The sequence below is a fragment of the Coturnix japonica genome, chromosome Z, assembly GCF_054131305.1.
Source record: "Coturnix japonica strain WE chromosome Z, WE-NBRP24, whole genome shotgun sequence".
Taxonomy (NCBI): domain Eukaryota; kingdom Metazoa; phylum Chordata; class Aves; order Galliformes; family Phasianidae; genus Coturnix; species Coturnix japonica.
The window spans coordinates 25,288,249-25,307,151 of NC_140702.1; the positions used below are offsets into that span (position 1 = coordinate 25,288,249).

At 34.5% G+C, this 18,903-nt stretch overlaps 1 protein-coding gene across 5 annotated transcripts in view; it reads right to left on the reverse strand.

Annotated features, from left to right (window-relative positions):
- Positions 1–18,903, reverse strand: part of FBXL17 (F-box and leucine rich repeat protein 17) — a 280,832-nt gene that overhangs the window by 234,577 nt on the left and 27,352 nt on the right. The window contains exon 5 of one of the 5 annotated variants that reach the window (XM_085528664.1): positions 17,803–18,332. The exons of the other annotated variants lie outside the window; for them this stretch is intronic. Within the exon in view, the coding sequence (XP_085384790.1) occupies positions 18,324–18,332 (9 nt within the window). The 3' untranslated portion in view covers positions 17,803–18,323. Of the gene's footprint in view, positions 1–17,802; positions 18,333–18,903 lie in introns of those variants that run through there. 5 annotated transcript variants of the gene reach the window in all.

Below are 18,903 nucleotides of genomic sequence, written 5' to 3' on the forward strand. Positions count from 1 at the left end.
CACATAAAACGCTTACAATATTCTTTATGGTAAATATTTCCCAGTTAAAACTAAAGAAAAAATAAGACCTCCACACACAGTTGCCTTGATTTTTAAAAAAAAAAAAAAAAAGGAACAAAGGAACACAAAGTGGTTAGAAAATATTGCTTACATTCAAAGACATTATACAATAGCAGTTTTCACATTGTTTCAAGGGTGAATCTAAACATACACAACACAATGGAAAATTGGACACAGCACATTTCTATCCATTAATGTTTTGCTATTTGTAGCGAATTGGTAACGTTTTTTGCATTCAGCTTCAAATTAACATTCTTCTAAATTTTACTAGTAAGTATGATAAAGATAGTAACACAAGCTGAACTTACCCTTCTAAAAGACTTAGTCTATGTATTCTTCCCTTTGTGTATATCTGTAGTGTGGTTTCTTATAAACAAAGCAAACATTGCTTCCTTTAAAAGATACGAAATAACTGCATAGTGCTAAGGTATGTCTGAACAAAACAGAAAAACAAACAAACAAACAAACAAAAACCCTCTAGCATAGCTGATAATGGGTTTCTATTAAATTCATTTTCAGTATGCAAAACTTAGAGCAATAATGAAAGTAAAACCCCCAGGAAGAAGGTTCAAATCGGCAGCAGCAAATAATATACCAAGTGAAACCTTACTAACATTCAAGAAATAGCACTGTCCATCACAAATAAACTGGCTGTAGGCATATCACCCACATGAAATATTTGCTTCATTTTCTTTATCTTAGATAAACATTTCATTGGGTTGTAGAGTATGCCTTTGAAAAACAAAATATAAATGTGAACTAGCAATATGAAAATGAATGTATAGCAAAGGAAACAAAACAGAAATCTAACACTTTGCCCTAACATTCTCTTTAAATCATAGAAGACAGAATAAAAACTAAGTTGTTTCTGCAAGCACAGCAGCGATCATACTAATTCCTTATAGTAGGTAGTTACTTTCATGAGGCAATGAGCTAGTGTTTATGAGCTAGCAAATGGCAGATCCCTGGAAATAACCTGGAGTACTTTACAATCACTGTTCTATCTCTATAAATTGCTCTATTGTTCAAAAAGTTTTTTTCTCTTCTCAAGGAAGAGAAAACTAGAATAGATGAAAAAGCAGTATTAGGTTTCACAGGGCTTGAGAAGCAAGCCATGTAGGTACCAAGCACACCACAGAAATTAAGGAAGTGTTTTATGTTGGTAACTCTAAAATTCATCAGGAGAGACGATTCCCAACATTCTTTTCCATACAGTATGTGTAAATTCCAGCTGCAGCAAGATTGTTCTAATTCTCAACTGTCCCGTGTTCAAGGTAAATTTAAAACATTTAAATTTACACATTCCCTACCATCTCCATGTTACAGCCTGATGTTTTGCCCACCTGGGTCTATTCCTAAAAAAAACTTTTTTTTTAATCAGGTATTTATCTCGGGCTACCAGATGAGTGGTTAGCAAAGCTGATGTAGAAAAAGGTATAGTGGGTGATAAAAGGTCCTGTTACATATCTACACCAGCTTTTTTTTCTTTGATGGTTTGATTTAAAAAAAAAAAATAATAATTTAAAGAAATAGATTTCTATTTCAGGAATAAAAAAAAAAAAAAGGAAAATTAGATGCTAATAGAAGGTCTCATCGCTGCTAAAGTATGAATAGACCCTGAAGCAGACAGCGAAGTTAAAATTTTAAGTTATGCAAATTTCTTGTTTGCTTGCTTTTAGTATCTACTGGTCTTTTACACTTTTAAGGATTGCATACTAAGTATATGTATTTTTAAATCTTTTTGTATGTAATGTGTGTTTGTGCAATAATTGCCGTTCATACAGCAGTCAATATTACAAGATAATGTTAAATATAAGGGACAACTCGAAAAACAGGTTCAAAACATCCACTGCAGACTGCGCACACATGATCTTGTAATTTCCCATGCTCTTCTGGCTGAAACATAAAGCACTTTTGCATGTTAAAAAAGTCAAAAAATGTCTACAAAATGTCTATGTAATTAATATTTAAAGTAAATCAGATTGGTATTTTATTCACCTTAAAGGTTAACTACATGAGATCAGTTCTCTTATACTTCAAGCACATGACAAATTTCTGAGTGGATTCATTAGGAGTAGAACTCTGTATATTTCACAGTTCAGACATACCAGAAAGAATTCTGCAGAAGCAAACAACACTAAAGTTCTGTTGCACATAAAAAAGAAGAAAGGTATCGGTTTCCTCCAGAAAAAAATAAATAAAAAGAATAAGACTTAGATGCAGGAAAAAGTAATTTTAAACTGATGTAATCATTTCAAATATAGAATTTATTTCAATTCTTTTTTCTTTTTTTATCTACTGCCCTCTTGTTTTCTTTTCAATGCCCTTTTTCACTTTCTGTATGCAATTTCCTTTAATGTTCATTAATATCTGTTTTGCAATTATAGAGGATTTTGCCACCTCTAAGATAGAATGTAAGAAAGAAAGAAAAAAAGACCAAATATCTGAAGAAACTTCGTTCAGAAAAGCATAGAAAGCTACCCTGCTAAACGATTACAAGAGAGTCAACAACCACATGGCCTTGACAAGAAATACGATCGAATACCCCTCAAGGTTTACCATCCTTACAATCGTTTTATCATTACAAAGCAGCCTAGTGCTGTCTAACAAAGACTGTCAAAATATTAAATGCAAACTGCACCGCCATTCTTTTTGTAAAAAAAAAAAAAAAAAAAAAAAAAAAAGGAATAAAAGAAAGAGTGCCTACCATACAAATGCAACTTACTAGAGCTTATTATTTACTGCCATTCCAGGTTTGCACCATCTCTTCCTCCCCTGCAATTTCCCTTTTCTTTCTTAGTCCTACCTTTTGTTTTTGCTTTTCTTCTTCCTCTCTCTTACTATGCACTTCTGTTTTGTCATCTGCTCTCATTTGTTACTTTCTTTCAGCTGGCAGCATGTGAACCCATTTAGCCATGTCTGAGAATGTCAAGCAATTCTGGCTAGGAAAGCCAGCTCCCGTCTGGGGAAGCAATAGAGGGGGGCTTAAAGCCCACCAGAAAAGCCTGCCCAATAAAAGTCAGCCTCGCAGCCTGTAATTATAACTTCCCATACACATACTCCGAGGCCTTGGAAACTGTCCAAAATTTCCTTCTTCCCACCCCTTCCCCCCTCCTGTTTGTTCTTTACATGCTAGCAAACAGATAAGAAACTGAAGTGGTGGTCAATACTGTGGCACACCTCAAGGATATTATCTTATGCATCAGTGACAGCTTCTTGCAAAGAAATATTCTAGCAATGTGAAATAACCTTTCACAGGATTTCAAAGTTGTTTTATTCATTTAAACACACAATGCTCTGGTACAGTTTTTAAAACACACTGCTGCTGCAATGCAGTTTTAAAGTTCAGTTTACACTCTCGTTTTTGCAGATACACTCTTTACGTTCAAAGTACTGAAACTGCTGTGCCCTCGTAACAAAAACTGCTGTTCCCTCATAACAAAAACAGGCTGTGAGCAACCTGATCTAGCTGTAAATGTCCCTGCTTGTTGCAGGGGTGTGGGACTAGGTGATCCTTAAAGGTACCTTCCAACTCTAGGTATGCTATGATTTTAACAGTCTTTCCTAATTTACTGACATTATGTTAGAACAATCATTTTAACAGAATCCTTGAAAAATGTGCAACCTACTTGTATTAGTACTGATATCATTAGGGGATATTTACTGACAAATTTCTCTCACTGCAAATGCACACTATTTCAAGTAGCCACATAATCTTACGTGACCCAGGTGAAACAGAGATCCTAATATTATTCAATACAAGAAGAGATGCCATGTCAATATGCTGTGTCTGCAGACCAAAGAGATCTTCTTTTGAAATGTATCTGCAGTATTTCTGATATGCCAAACTGAATTACTATTTTTGCCACACTAAGACTTAAACACATGTTTTCCAGTAGGAATTCTGAATATTTAAAAATCTCTATTCTCTTAAAATACGTATGTCTCATGTAAATGTATCCTGACAGTATTGAAGACAAGACAGTGTTCTTTGAGGAATAAAAAACAAACATACTATTAAAATAAAAATAAAAATTAAAAAGAGCTCGGTAGGATAGCACACCAGTTTGGGGTTTGAATTGTTGGTGAATCATTTCCTCAAATACTCATCACAAGGTGAACCATATCTTTAGTGCTAGATTTGTGCTTTGGAAAACCAAGAGGATGTCACCATGTCCAGCAACAAAAATTTATTCTGCTTCATGAAATGAACTATATCCCTACAATAGAATGCTTATCAAAGTAAGCACCCAAAGCATCCAGCACATACATAAAAAAAAAGAGCTGTACTTTCAGCATTAACTTAGCAATAAATGGCTTGACATATGTTCTACTTCTTGAAATGGAAAAACATAAATACAATATTAACATATGGAAAAGTTTTATGGAAAAATGATTCTTAACACAAATCTGGTGGGTACAGTATATTTCTCAAGGCATCCAAAGGGAAGAATCAGCCAAAATTTATACCTTAATGCACTTGTTCAAACTCATAAAAGTAAAAAGCACTGTGCAATATGAACCTACAAGGAGAGAAATTCAAACAGTTTTCAAAAGGCAACAGAATTAAACAACCATAAGGATGTTAACTACTTCTGAATTCACTTTGTACTTAGAATCATTTATGCTTTTAGTACAGAAGAATGACTCCATAAGCGTACTAGTGACAGATTAAAAACAAACATGAAATTTAAATACTATAACAAGTTTTAAGATATTTAACAGACTTGTCTAGAAGAAAATGACCATCTTTATTTACAGTGAAATACGGTATAAACAAGATTTGTATGGGTTTAAAAACCAACCACTGCCTTTTAAAAAAAAAAAAAAAAAAAGTCCTATATGGGTAGTTGTGACTATTATTAATAGATTACTTTTTTTTGTAAACATAAAAAGACCTTTAATTTAGTATGGATTTTGAGTTTTTCGTTATCTTTTAAGTAATTTTGCTGATACATTACACATCTAGAAACGTTTTTCCCAGATTGTTCAATGTATTTCTTCTCTTCCAATTTCCTTCTCTTTTAAGTTCAAAAATCCTTGTCTGTATTAGCTGAAAACCTCCTAATGGGAAATTTTCTTCTGTACCTATCAGAACACAAAGAAATCTGAGAAAAGTACAGTTTACACAGAATGCTCTTCAAAATAGGACATAAATCCCTTTGACAGTATCTTAGTTCACTCTACATAATTCCAGAAAATCTTCTTGTTTTGCAGTACGTTCACAAAAACTTTTTTGCAGTTAGAAAAATCTGAATGCAATTTTTAAGCACCCTCCCTTCCTGTGCTGGAAACAGACTGACAAACACCTGCTTATGCTGACCTCTGGTTTTTTAACACTAGGTACATCTAAGTTTTTCTCTGTAATCCAAATGTAAGCATACAAAACAACTCCAGTCCCAGGTGAATAGGAAGCCACCACACAGAAAATAAACTAAGTGTTTCAGGCTAAAGTCAAGAGGAAAGGAAGGGATGCATATTTCAATCCTGGAAAATAATAGCAAGATAAAGAAAATGAAAGCATAGACTGAAACATCAAAAAAGGATAGGAAAGAATACAGTCCGTTCTACCTATTTCTGACTTTTTTTTCCCCAACAAGATTTGTAAAAGACCAACACATCCCTAGTAATTTTACGTGTAGCAATAAAATTACTATTAAACAGAAATAATAGAAAAGGTAACTAAGCATTCATTGGGAATCTTTTTTAAACTGTGTTTACACTATGTAATATCTAATGATAGGCATCAGATATAATAGATTTGGGGATTAATATTTGGATTTTTTTCTAGCAATGATCACCTAAAATATCTCTCTCAGATATACAGTGTTATCAACAGCTTGTATTTATGTAGAGAAAATACCAATCTACCTTTATTAAGTTATGTGTCGTTTTTTTTTAGCTGCACAACTGCCCAGACTTCCCTTCCAGAGGAGCTCAGATGGCCTCAGGATTCCTGCTAAGATTGTGAATTTTCTTTTCAACAAATTATTTAGCTTTTTAGTGGAAAATATTGCGCAACAGAGCAATTCTAGATAGTAAATTGTTTGCACAATTCAAATAAATAAAAAAAAAAAGTAGGTTTCAAGAGTAAACATGCAAAAAAGCTTCGATTCCCAAACACAACAGAAATTCTATGAAGAAAGAAAGATGTTGTGTAAATCTGAAACAAACATGGAGGTAGTAGACGTCCAAAAAGGAGAACATTAGGGCCCAACGGGTCCCTTATTCCCTGCAACTAATTATGCCTTCGTCACCATAAATCATTACAGTTTTAAACATACATATGTTAACTATGCAAGAGCAAGATGTAAAATAGTATGGAATAAAAAACAGATGTACACGCCCATCATGCCTATAAAATGTTTTTATGAATTTAAAAAAAAAAAAAATCCTTTAATTTAATAAGGAGGAAAAAAAGAGAGAAAAATAAATAATAAAAGGGAAAAAAAGAAATGAAATGCCTAGCCAAACCTACCAACCAGTAAGAACATTTCAGAACAACTAATCTAATAAGAAAAAGAACACTATTTCTAGATGCTTGAAAAAAATAGACCTAATACTGGAATTCTGAAGTGGTTTATGAGAAGATGAGAAATAACTCCTTAAAACATAGTTAACTTAATGCAGAAGGCGATGTTATTCATAAATTTTGAGTAATTTTAAAATTATTTTTTCAAACAAAAGTTCTACAAAATGTACAAAACTGATATCATATTAAATAGCTCTAGTACAGTCTATTCTGGTGTGAAGAATAAAATAAATAAGACAAAATAAAGCAAGAAGTCAGAAGAGTGTCAGACAATCTCTTTCTTTTGGTTGCAAATCCAGACAGAATACAAAACAAATTTAGGAAGGCCTAAGCAGGGGCAGTACTATACAGGGAAGTGTTAGGGTGTTACTTTTTGTAGATGGAAAGATTGTCAATGCCTGAAGCTAGATGTATGAAGAGTCTGACAGCACTGCAGCTAAAGTTGTCTTTGGCTTTACAGCTTACAGAACCTTTAAGACTTTGAGTGCCACTTTATTTAACAATCACAGTAACGAAGAAGTCATACATGTAAGAAAGAAAAGTGCATATAACCTCATCTTAAAGTATATAAATGCATTTTTTTGTTTTGTTTTCTTTTATTGGTTAATTTGGTTGGTTCCTTCCCTGCAGCTCAGAGATAAACAAACCACGATTTTCTTTTTTTTTTTTTTTTTTTCACAACTATTTTAAGGCTAAAAACTGGACAAACTGAAAAAGGTAAAATAATGTAAAAGTAAAGCCTGAACAGTTGCATAAATACTGTACTATTATACAAGTAAGAACAACAAGCCTGCCACAAATGTATGATCTCAAAACACTTGAATTTCTTTAGGCTTTGTTCCTGTTAGTTCTCCACTGTCCTTAAAATGATTTCAGAATTGCACACGTATTTCCATTTTGCTTAGTCAATACTTATCTACACTCTTTGAACAAGTTTTACTTTTTTTCTAAGTTATCACCAGAGACAATAATGTACTCATTTACCATCTGAAGTATCAGCAACATCCAAACAGACACGCTTCTAGATTAAAAAATACAGTCATCAGACTTAAAAATGAGTGAGAAATTTCCTTTAGACAGCGTTGAAATTGGAGGCTACAATTAGCAGCAAAAGGAATTATGTTACTAACTGTTAAATAACATATCTAATTCTCAAATAGTTTATTTGCTTAAGGATTGTTTTGAAGAAGACTACAAGACTTATATGATTACTTGCTATTTTCAGATTGGAAAAAAAATTTACAGTTGAAATTTGATGTATCTTTAATAAAGTAAAAAGAATGCAGAAATGAGAAAGATATTTCTAGCAAGTTTGCTTAATAAAATATGGAAGTACGTGATGAAACACCATGAAGAACCAGCAAAGGTATAAATTAAGTTTTACATGCATCTTCATAGGTGCTTGAAAATTATTTCTATTCCATGAACACCAGCTACAGCACGTTATCATCATACATTAAAACTTAACAGGTAATCAGTTATAGCTATTTTATAGTTGTCAATAACATAAAAGATAATATTCTGAAGTACGGTATTCACACATTTAAAATGAAATGTGAGTACTTCCATTACATGCTTCTGCGTCTCCATTTCTGTTTAAAGAAATTGATAGATTTATGAAATTTTGAACAGAATGCAGAAACTGAGATTAAGACATGCCTTAATGAGTGCATTAACAGGAAAAGAATTTCCAGATCCTGCAGTTCTGAGTTAATCCACATGATATTAATTACTACTGCATAGTAATTCATTAAACAGCTTAGAAAAGAAAAGAACTATAACAATTTATCATTTTCTTCAAGAAACTAAAATGAAACATTAATGTATTCTTTTTCCTCAGTCATCAAAATGCAACACCACTGAAAAATTAATCAGTGAGACTACTCTGGAAACAGAATACCGAAGGCGCGAGAGTTTCGTTTCAAGCAGGAGACTTAGGGAGACTCGTCAGCTGCAAAGTTCATGTCAGCATTACATAGTAAAGCATATTTAACTGCCTCAAAGAAGTGGGAAATGAAAATCTTCCCTCTCCACTCCAGTTTCCATCTTCAGCCATTCTCCCTGCATCAAAGGGAACAAGTGTAACCTGACACGCAAGGCCTATTCCCCCCAGTGCTCTGGCAGGTGCTACAGCCAGACAGAAAGCCTGTTTTCCACAGCCCTTTACCTTGTTTGATCGCTGGTTACTTTTGATCTGACACTGCCCTCACACTAGTAATGACTTCCCCCTTGCAGAACCCACCTCGCATCTGTCACCCAGAATAAAGGGTATCATGCTGCGCCCTGACAAGGCCTATGGCCATCAGATGTGCTGCCAGCAAGAGGCTCCCCAGCTCCCACCATTTCCAATTCAGCTCCCTTTGTTCTGCTGGGTACCGAGGCCAGGGCACCAGCGACAACAGAGGGGATTATGCGCCAGCTGTGAAGCCAAGCCTTCATGAATTTGTATCTTTTCATCCTGTCTTCGTCGCCTCCTTAAATGCAGTGAACTTCATGGTGGTTACTATGAAATACACATCTGACAAATGTTATGGAAAGTTTGTTTAAATCCTCTTTCCCTGGAAAGAAAAGCCAGTGAATGTCCTGTAGTTAAACTGAGAAGCTTTTTTTTTTTTTTAAACTATTACTATTTAACTATTACCTTATTATTATTATTATTAAAATTTTCCAACTGACATTGCAGCAGATCACTAAAGGCCAGCTGGCTGGTATACCTCAAGAGACAAGCCAAGTGAGAGGAAGGATGTGATTTTTGTTTTATAGGTATAAGTATCTGAGAGCTAAATAAGTGAACTCGTTATGTCCATTTTGTCTTTGGAACTACTGTATGATTTAGAAGCAGGTAAAGAAAACTACAGGAGGACCTTAGATCAGATCATGTTACTTGGGATCATATGAAAAAACGGTGAAAACAAAACAATAAAAAAATGCAAATAGGACGACACTGAAATGAGAACAAGGAGTTTTCATTTAAGGTATTAATTAAAGGTAATCTACTTGCATTGTTGTTTGAGTTTGGTTGCATATTTCAAAGCTAAAAAACTTTTTTACATCTTCAAGTCCAGTTAAAGAACTGAAATTCACATAATAAGGAATCCAATCATGCTTAGAAACAGCACTTAACCATTCAGTACAAACAATTATATTCAATTCCTTAACAACAACAAAAAAAAAATCTTGACTTCTTTACTGTTGCATAATAATACATTAAAGTCAGTATGAACTGAGCACACTAAAAGTCTTTGGAATTAATTCCCTTAGGACTTAAAAACTTGAGTATAGGAAACCAATTTTGTTAATTTCCAAATCTGAAAGCACACTTTCTCAAGAGGTGAACATCTAGCTAACATTTAAAGGTTTTGGCACTGGTCTCCAGTTATTACTTAACTTTTAACAAAGTTCTGTTGAAAATTGTACTCATTTTGCACTTTATTATCAACCTTACAATAATGACCTGAGACTATAATCTAACTAGAACGGCGTCTGTCAAGGCCTAGTGAACTTCTTGTGACAAGATAATCATGTAAAGCAATGGTGCATCATAACCCACTGACCTCCCCACACGCATCCTGAAATACTTCCGAAATGAAGTGAAAGAACGCAGAGAAAACAATCCATCTGCTTCATCTCTTATTCCTCTCCCATCACAAAACTGTAGCCCCGTATACGAACAACACAGTTTACTTAGTATGGAAGATCCTCCAAGATTAGGAAAAAAAACACAGAAAGCAAAGATTCAATAAGAGATGGCTTGTCTGACTTTGTAACTAATTCAGAATGCTAAATCACTGTGATCGTACCGCTGTGCATAATAGAGCTTAATAAAAAATAAGAAACACATTGATTCCCAGGAGTTTTAATACAAAAATGGCAACCTGAAATTTCGTGAGGAGCTCATGAAGATGACAAGAACAATCACAAGGTCCAAGGAAAGAAAAACAAAAAGCACCTGCAGTACTTCTTGGCTTATCAGAACAAAAAGTAACGAAACACATGAAGCAAACTGATGTGCCACCTTTGGCATACAGCAAGAGTTCAAACACAGCCTAGGTAGCCTAGAAGACGAATAGTTCAAGTACTTCAGAATGCAGGAGAGGGGAGAGAAAGCGGAGGAAAAAAACAACTCTCAGATACTGAAAAAAAACAAACCCACACACTTACATTCAGCAGCCTTGAATGATAATCAAAGCAGTAGGAACATTTGGAGACTGCTACCTACTTTTCCCATGAAGAGTTGAAAAGTTCATTGAAATTGTAACTTTCATGGAAATGGATGGGCAAGTGCAAGAAGGAGGGACATTTTTTTCCCTCTCAAACAAGATTACAAACAGCACGCAGACTCTGCAGCCTGGAAATTGAGATGCATTTACCACAACTGAGCACAAAGTTGTATCAATATAGGATTTATTTCAGGTTAATCTTTGTAAATCAGAGTAAATGGAAGTCATCTGAACAAGTTCAGCATAATGCCAAGTCTGAGCCTACTTTAACACATGCAGCAGGCTCATACACACTCGGTACTAAACTAATGGCCTGCATTCAATAAAAGTACTGAACAGAATGTGTTTGTACCTGCTAATGCTACTGCAGCAAAACAAACAACAAAAAAAGAACAAAACTACACAAAAAGAAAACAAAAATCACATCTCTCTCCTTTACAGTTCAACTCATAGTAAATAATTATTTTGTACACAGCAGAACAGTCAGCTGAGTGCTTTTAACTGAGGGATTCTGGACAGTAATTTCTGACACAGAACAGCAACACTTTAAAAACTGCAGTTTTTATACTGGGTTCAGAAAGACCCTTCCTAATGGCATAAAATTTATTAATTTAATGCTAGACAAACTGACCTTGAACAAACTTGGTGTCGATAACCGAAAAATGTAAAACTCTGAGAGTATATCAGACAAAGAGAGAAGTGCTCAACAGAAGGAACGCTTGAGGGAAAAATATCACTTCAGTCAGCTTAAAAGGATCTCAGTAGCACTGAATAGCAACAGTGGGGAAAATTATGGTGTTGCATCATAATTGTGATCTACTACTTGAACTTGAGAAGGAATTAAAGCTAGCGAAGACAGAAACATTTCTTTTCCTTTGAATGGTTTACCAGACAATAAAATTCAAAATTCATTTTTAGAGAAATAATATATTGATGAATACAATTTACTTCAAATAATTAAAAAAACAAAAACAAAAAAACAAAAAAAACAAAAACAAACTAAACATTTTACTTACTGATACTGAAAAAAATTGCATAATGCAGAGCTTGTATGTAGAAGGAGGAAAACATGCAACAATATCTTAATATTGCTGAATAAAATGCTTTCCATTCCAATAGCAATTCTAGGACTGTACAAATAGCAGTTCCTTGATTGCAAATGGTTTGATGATTCAGTATCTGTGTAATTCACATACATATTCTAGGCACTTGCTGGTTCATAAATTAATACAGAAATAGTTTTAAAACTGACTCATAAAAAATTTTAGTGTAGTTGGTAAGAATTAAAGGGTTAGTATAATAGACTGAGCTTCCATTAGGCCCTTAGACTGCAAGTAAGTTTAACTAAAAGTTCCAAAAGTTATGAGGTATCACCACTGAGCAGACACCTCTTAGCCTTTACTCATTTGTCTCCTCTAAAGATGGTTTCGTACAGCTGAAGTGTGCTGGTAAATGCCCATAAAACACATATGGTAACTCAGAACAAAATGCAAAAAAAAATGCAGTCAACAAAGTAGAAGTCTAATTGTGACAAAAACAGTCCCTGCCTAACAGAGACTTAATACTTCATATTGTACTTGGTTGCAGTTACATTTGTCCAGATGAATCCATTCATTTCTTCAGTTGAATTATTTTATATTTTTTTTACATACAAGATCATAAAGAGCAGAAATTATTAATCCTCTGTGGAAAAAAAAACAGCTCATGTTTGCTCTCAGATGCAATACTAACAACAATGATTTATAAAAATGTTCTGAAAGCTAAGGCAGGGGGTAGTTCATTTTAGGACAGAGTTATCACCACTCATCATTCCTCTCCATCAGATGTTAGTGAGAACAGGCTATTAGACGAGATGTGTTTGGAGAGCAGCATTATTTATAAGGATGAGGCCTTGCCTCAAATTTAAGAGAAATCATGGAAAAATAAGTAAGAATTCAGTTCAGAACATCCCTCTATAAAATAACTACTCAATATCACAGCAAATATAACTTCTAGAAAACCACATATAGTTCACTCAGCCTGAGGACTCGATCAGCAAGGCTTTCCTGAATTTATTACTCAGTTCAATCCCTGAGCTATATTCACTGACTATTAAAAAAGTAAAAAAAAAAAAATAAGATAAAAATCATAAAATGTCATCACAAGACAACATAATTTATAACTGTTCCTAACTGTTCCAACACAAAACCACTGCATTTTACCTAAAGGTGCTAAAACAGAAGTTATGTCATAGCATGGCTCTTTAGCTCTCATCTCCAGCACATTCCACTGATATCTGCTGCGCAGATGGAAAGCCACTGAAAGTGTGGAAACTCTTTTCAAACCATTGCATCCATTCGCTATATTAAAGATAGTAAAAGTAGTAAAAGCCTCCTGACTTCATCATTTTTCAACATTTCTCCCTTACAAAGAAACAAACAAACAAACAAAACAGATATGAGAAACAAATAAACAAACAAAATTGACAGCTTTATTTGACTCTTTACTTATAGCAGCCCATACCATCTTGGCAGAGCAATTTCAGGCAGTCCTCCAAAACATCTCAGCCCCTCCTGACAGAAAATATCCACATTATACCTCGCCATGATACACTGCTATAAATACTAAGTAGTCCTTCTTGAAGGACTTCTAACACAGGCAATGCAGGCAGAAAATAAAAATATTACTTTGCTTTCAAACATTGGTTTGAACAAAAAGCAAGTTACACTTCTCAGAAGGCAGTTAAAAAGTAAATTGCATACTTTGTATTTTGGTGGTTTTCTGCCCAATCATGGATGAAAAAGCCTATTGTTTTCTAATTCACACACAGAGATTAATATTCTCCCTCCTCCCCACCCTTTTTTTTTTTCTCCCCTAACTTTTCTAAGCAAAACACCTTGCATAGAAACTGCAGGGAAATTTCTGCATGAAGTAATCAAGGAGTGAAAATTATAAAAAACAGAAAACGTCAGGTCTTAAAATCAATCTTTGTACTGCTGTGCAGCTAATAAAAAATGCACAGATGTCAAAACTAAATGAATTGATAGCTAATCAATAATGTTCATTTTCAAAATCAAAGCTGTTTATCCAAAAATACTGATTTGTAGCATATAACAGTGATTACATCTTACCCTTATTCAATAACTTTTCTGGATGACATGCTTAAATTAAGCAAAACCATAAGCATAAATGTGAATACAACTGCAAACGTGTTAAAAGTAGTAACAGCAGCTATAATTTTCTCCTTTCCCTTTTCAGTGTAGTTCAGTAGAGAAAAATAATTTTTAGTGTTCACCTCAAATAATGTATGTATGAGTTCACTTCTACAAATTGGAGGAATTGAATGCTACTCTTAAAATAGTAGAATAGTAAAATTTGTCAGAAACAACTATTCTTGGAGAATTAGACAGATGAAAGAGAATTGCACTCTGCTGTGATGAACAGTAACTATCAATTGTCCTAACAAAACACAGTCACAGAATACCAGCATAAAGAATGATATAATCAGCATTTACCAGAAGAAAGGAACAATATCATTTGAGAACAAAGTCATGTGCCAAACTATCTAAATCTTTAATCTGCCTTTTCCCTTTTCTTATGCAGCTAAATTTAAGTTCTTTCATTGGACAGTTTCCTCAAACTACTGGCAGTAGAAAGAGGAAAAGTATGTTTAATTCAAGAATAATCTATTAAAATTTCTTTTGAACTACTGGACACAATTTTTTTTTTCAATTTTTCCTTTAAAATATAAACCCCATATCATTGCAGAATGAAATATCCAAATCCTTGTTTCTCAAACAATGTACTAAAAACAGGGGAGCATTTTATATGCAGCATATTACAAAAATTTCTGCACAGCCAGTAGCATCTGAACCAACTGCAACCAACACTCTTCAGCTCATCAAAGCTACATCATCACAGATAACAAAATTTCAACAGCTCCGTATATGTATCAGCAGCTCTGTATTTTCTATCTCAGTCATGGTTTATTACTTATAACTCATTTGTCTTCAAGGCAATTCACAACCAGTAGTAAGTAAGCAGAAATAATTCTACACACAAAAAAATATCCACATCTCACAAATCATGAAAATAGTTTATAACAGTATCACACATTATATTTTTCTGTTTTACTGAGTAGCCTAGACCTGATAAATATGCTGAAAATAGGTACCTTTATTTTGTTATTACTCATCGCAATGGTCAGTTAAAATGATTTGGAATTAAAAAATAAAACAACAACAAAAACCCTTATGCTCCTGTTCTCAGCTTTCTAAAAGTGTCTGGCTTTATGAACAAAGTATACTATTACCGTCTTCATAGGATTAGAGCAAATAGTTCCTGGAGACTTTCAAGGTGAGGTTGGATAAGGCAGCCCAATCTAGCTTTGATGTCCCTGTTCATTGATGGGGAGAGGGACAGATGGCCCTCAAGAGGTCCCTTTCAACTCTAAGAATTCTGACTCTATGATTACATAAACACCATGCTACTGTAAAAACAAAAGCTATCAATTAACACAGACACTTTTTGCATTGCCTCAACAAGGTTTTATGTTATTTTAAGGAAGATGTAGATACACGGATAGGTCAAAGCCACTCTCACATCATAAGCTATCACTGACTGAATTCCTACTTATACATAAAGGCAGCAAGTAAAAATATGAAAGAATAACAGTAACTCTCCCTGTCTACACTGGATGCTCGTTCTTTAACATTTTTCAGTACAAACAGAAATGGCTGTACAGGAGAAGAAAGCAACAATCAACCTGATTATCAAAGAAACACAGAAAACCCTGAGTTGAAAGGGACTCAAAGGGTTCAAGTCCAACCCCTGGCTTCACACAGTACCACCCTAAATTCAAACCCTACAATTCATACACTACTGTTTTGCTTCAATTTTAACAGTATTTTGGCCACAAATTTTCTCCCTGCAATGGTGAACATCATATCTGTAGCCTTCCCATGTCTCTCTATCTCACTTCCATATACTTTATTTTCCTGACAAGGATCAAGAATAATAAGACCTCTGTTCATCCAACTCAACCTTCTGTCCCACCTGCTCGTCTTCTTTCATTCTGGAATTCAAAGAATCATAGAATGGCTTGGGTTGGAAGGGAATTACCTCAAGGATCACGAAGTTCCAACACTCTGCCATGGGCATAGTTGCCAACTGCTAAATCAAGTGCTAGAGCAGTCTGCCCAGACTCCATCTAACTAGGCCTTAAGCACTTCCAAGGATGGGGCATCCGCAGCCTGTATGGTATTACCAGTTAAAAGTCTGGCAAGCTACAGTCATCCAGAAGGACAAGTATGGCTGATCTCTTAATTCCTTACAGAATAATTCATTGCTGTACTCATCCAGGGTGGGTGTCCTATAGCAGATTCCCACAGTTACTTTCAATTTATTTGCTCGTCCCTTCTTACCCAGATATTCTCAATTATGTCATTGTTAACTGCAAGCTCCATACAGCCTTCCCCCCCCATGGCCCCCACCGCCACCCTCCAGCCCCAGTCATGTGCCCAGTCTGTCCCTGTTGAGGAGACCAGAATCATCTGTTGTGACTCATGTCACAGAATTCACTTCTCACCAGATTTCACTTATGCCACTGATATTTTATTTCTGGGACTGGGATGAGGCTCCATATAAGTTACCCAGCCAAACAGAACTACACAATAATGTGGCTAAACTTCTAACTGTATGAAAACCACAAATAAGCTACTGCCATGTTATCTGAAATATTCCTGCAGCAAAAAGACATGAAATTATCTTCTAAGTTAGATGTTTGAATTTGCAGATAACTTCACACACACCAAAGATGAATGATAAGGCAGAGATACAGACATTCACAGGGCATCACAGCCCCAGCAGATCTAATCACAAGAACTTTGTTACCTTGTGCCAAAAAAAGTACCACACTCAAAGAACGCATTTCATTTACGTAATATGACAACCATAAAAGTATCACCACTCAAGTTTAAAATTCACTGTTCAGATATATTTTCTACTAGCAAGAGAAAGCAGCCACTTATCTGTACAAGCACTGGAGTCCCATGAGTTTTATATCATTTCAGTGAGCACTTGTATCACAACTGAAATAAACAAAAGGTCAGCTACAGTAACCCGTCTGTAATAGATTATGTGCAATGCCATTCTCAAGAGAAATAAAACTCCTACAGTAGAAAAATAGTAGAAAGTAAATCTACACATCTACATATTGTAAAAAAAAAAAAAAAAAGTTTCATCTTAACTTAATGGTATCATAGATAAGGCTCACACCTGCACAAGAAATTAAGATAGATATTCAAACCTATACTCCATTAATTAAACTCTTTTAGAAACCCAGAAAGCTGTACCTCATGTCAGATTTCTGACAATAAATAATTTTCTGTTTCAATTTTGGCTCAAAGGCATACTGCTTCTACCTCATTTAAATGTACTGCAATATTTGTTACTGGAAATTTGTTACAAATACCTCAAAATCACAAATGAGCAATATGCACTGCAGAGTGTTTTTCAGACTCAACAGTACTTAAGCCATGAAAAGAAGAAAAAAAAGGAAAAACAAGACTAGCACAATAACAGCTTTCATAGGAAGAAGTAATTTTCTAAGATAGTCTGAGATGCAATGAAATGCAAAACCAGTAGAAAATGGTACCAAATATAGCTGTTCTGTAGCATAAAAAAGCAGCTTCTAAAGTAGCCACCATTAAGATTTTCTTCAGAAATGTCTAACACACAAATTCTCAAACACCATTTCATTCTAGAAATTCACATTTTAAAATAATGAGAACATTGTAATTTATTTACATGCAGTATGCATTAAAATCATCCAATTTCAATGATACAACCACAAACCTCTTACTCATCTTATGCAGTACAAGTATTCTGCTTATTCTTAAGTAGTCCTTGCTATTTTCATGAGGCTAAACAATATTAACAGCTATCAGAAGTAATGAAAGGAACATTGCCCTTGCTCCCTCAAAAAATAAACCAAAACAAACAAACAGATGATTTCAATACATCCCAAAACTATTTATTATTTAAATATATATATAAATAGCAAAAAAGTTAAAGAATTTAAAAAATTAAAGATGACTGTAGAGGAAATCATTCAATTGCTTTCATAGTAGTCCCTTTTGGAGATTACAAAAAAAAAAACAAAAACAAAAAAAAAAAACATTATGTACAGCATTATGTTGCTGTAGCAGAGCCTGTACACAGGCTAACTCCTCCCTGGTGGAAAATTACAGACTATCAGAAGTCCTAGAAATGAATCCTTCTTTGGGAATGTGACATTGGCGGTAATGAGGAAGACAATAGCTGAGTAACAGCTATGCCTTTAACAGCAGCACTGTACGTACCACTGTCACTGTAAAAATGTTAGAGAGCTCACAGATGCTTTTCCACTGTACACAGAATTCAGCTCTCAAGAGCTGTGCAAATATCAAGTGACACAAGGTAGGTAGCCTTTTACTTTCAGCCATAATCAGCAACGTAAGTTCATTTCAGAGCACTTATTAGTACATCCTCCGTTAATCTTCCTGAAATGTAAAAGAAACAAACTTACTCTTGAATCCTTTATAAATTAGGCCTCAAATATTAGTACAGTTATGATATTTAAGTTAAAAGTTACATAATATTAGCAGTACAACTTTGTTTTAGTTTACCTTTTGAAGTATCATTTTGTTCCGTTTTAGTTTAAATACTCCCTATACCTAAGCAGGAAAATACTTTAAAAGCAAATAAGCACTTGCCATTTACATTCTGTCTTTGTTATTGTTGTTGTTATAATTTTGTAACATGGGGCTTTGTTTTTACCTTTACATTTTCACAGTTCATAAAGAAAATGTGCTAAAACGTGCTTACTTCATTCCTCTATGTTTATCATAAGAGTTGGAGATGGAAGGTCAGCACAATCTTTTCTCAGCAAATCATTCCTATTGTCAGTCTAGAATCACAGAATTTCTTAACTAGGAAGGGACACACAAGAGTCATCACATCCAACTCCTGAGCATGCACTCATCAGTTAACGATCACAGAATCACAGAATGACCCGGGTTGGAAGGGACCTCAAGGATCATGTAGTTCCAACCCCCCTGCCTGGCAGGGCCA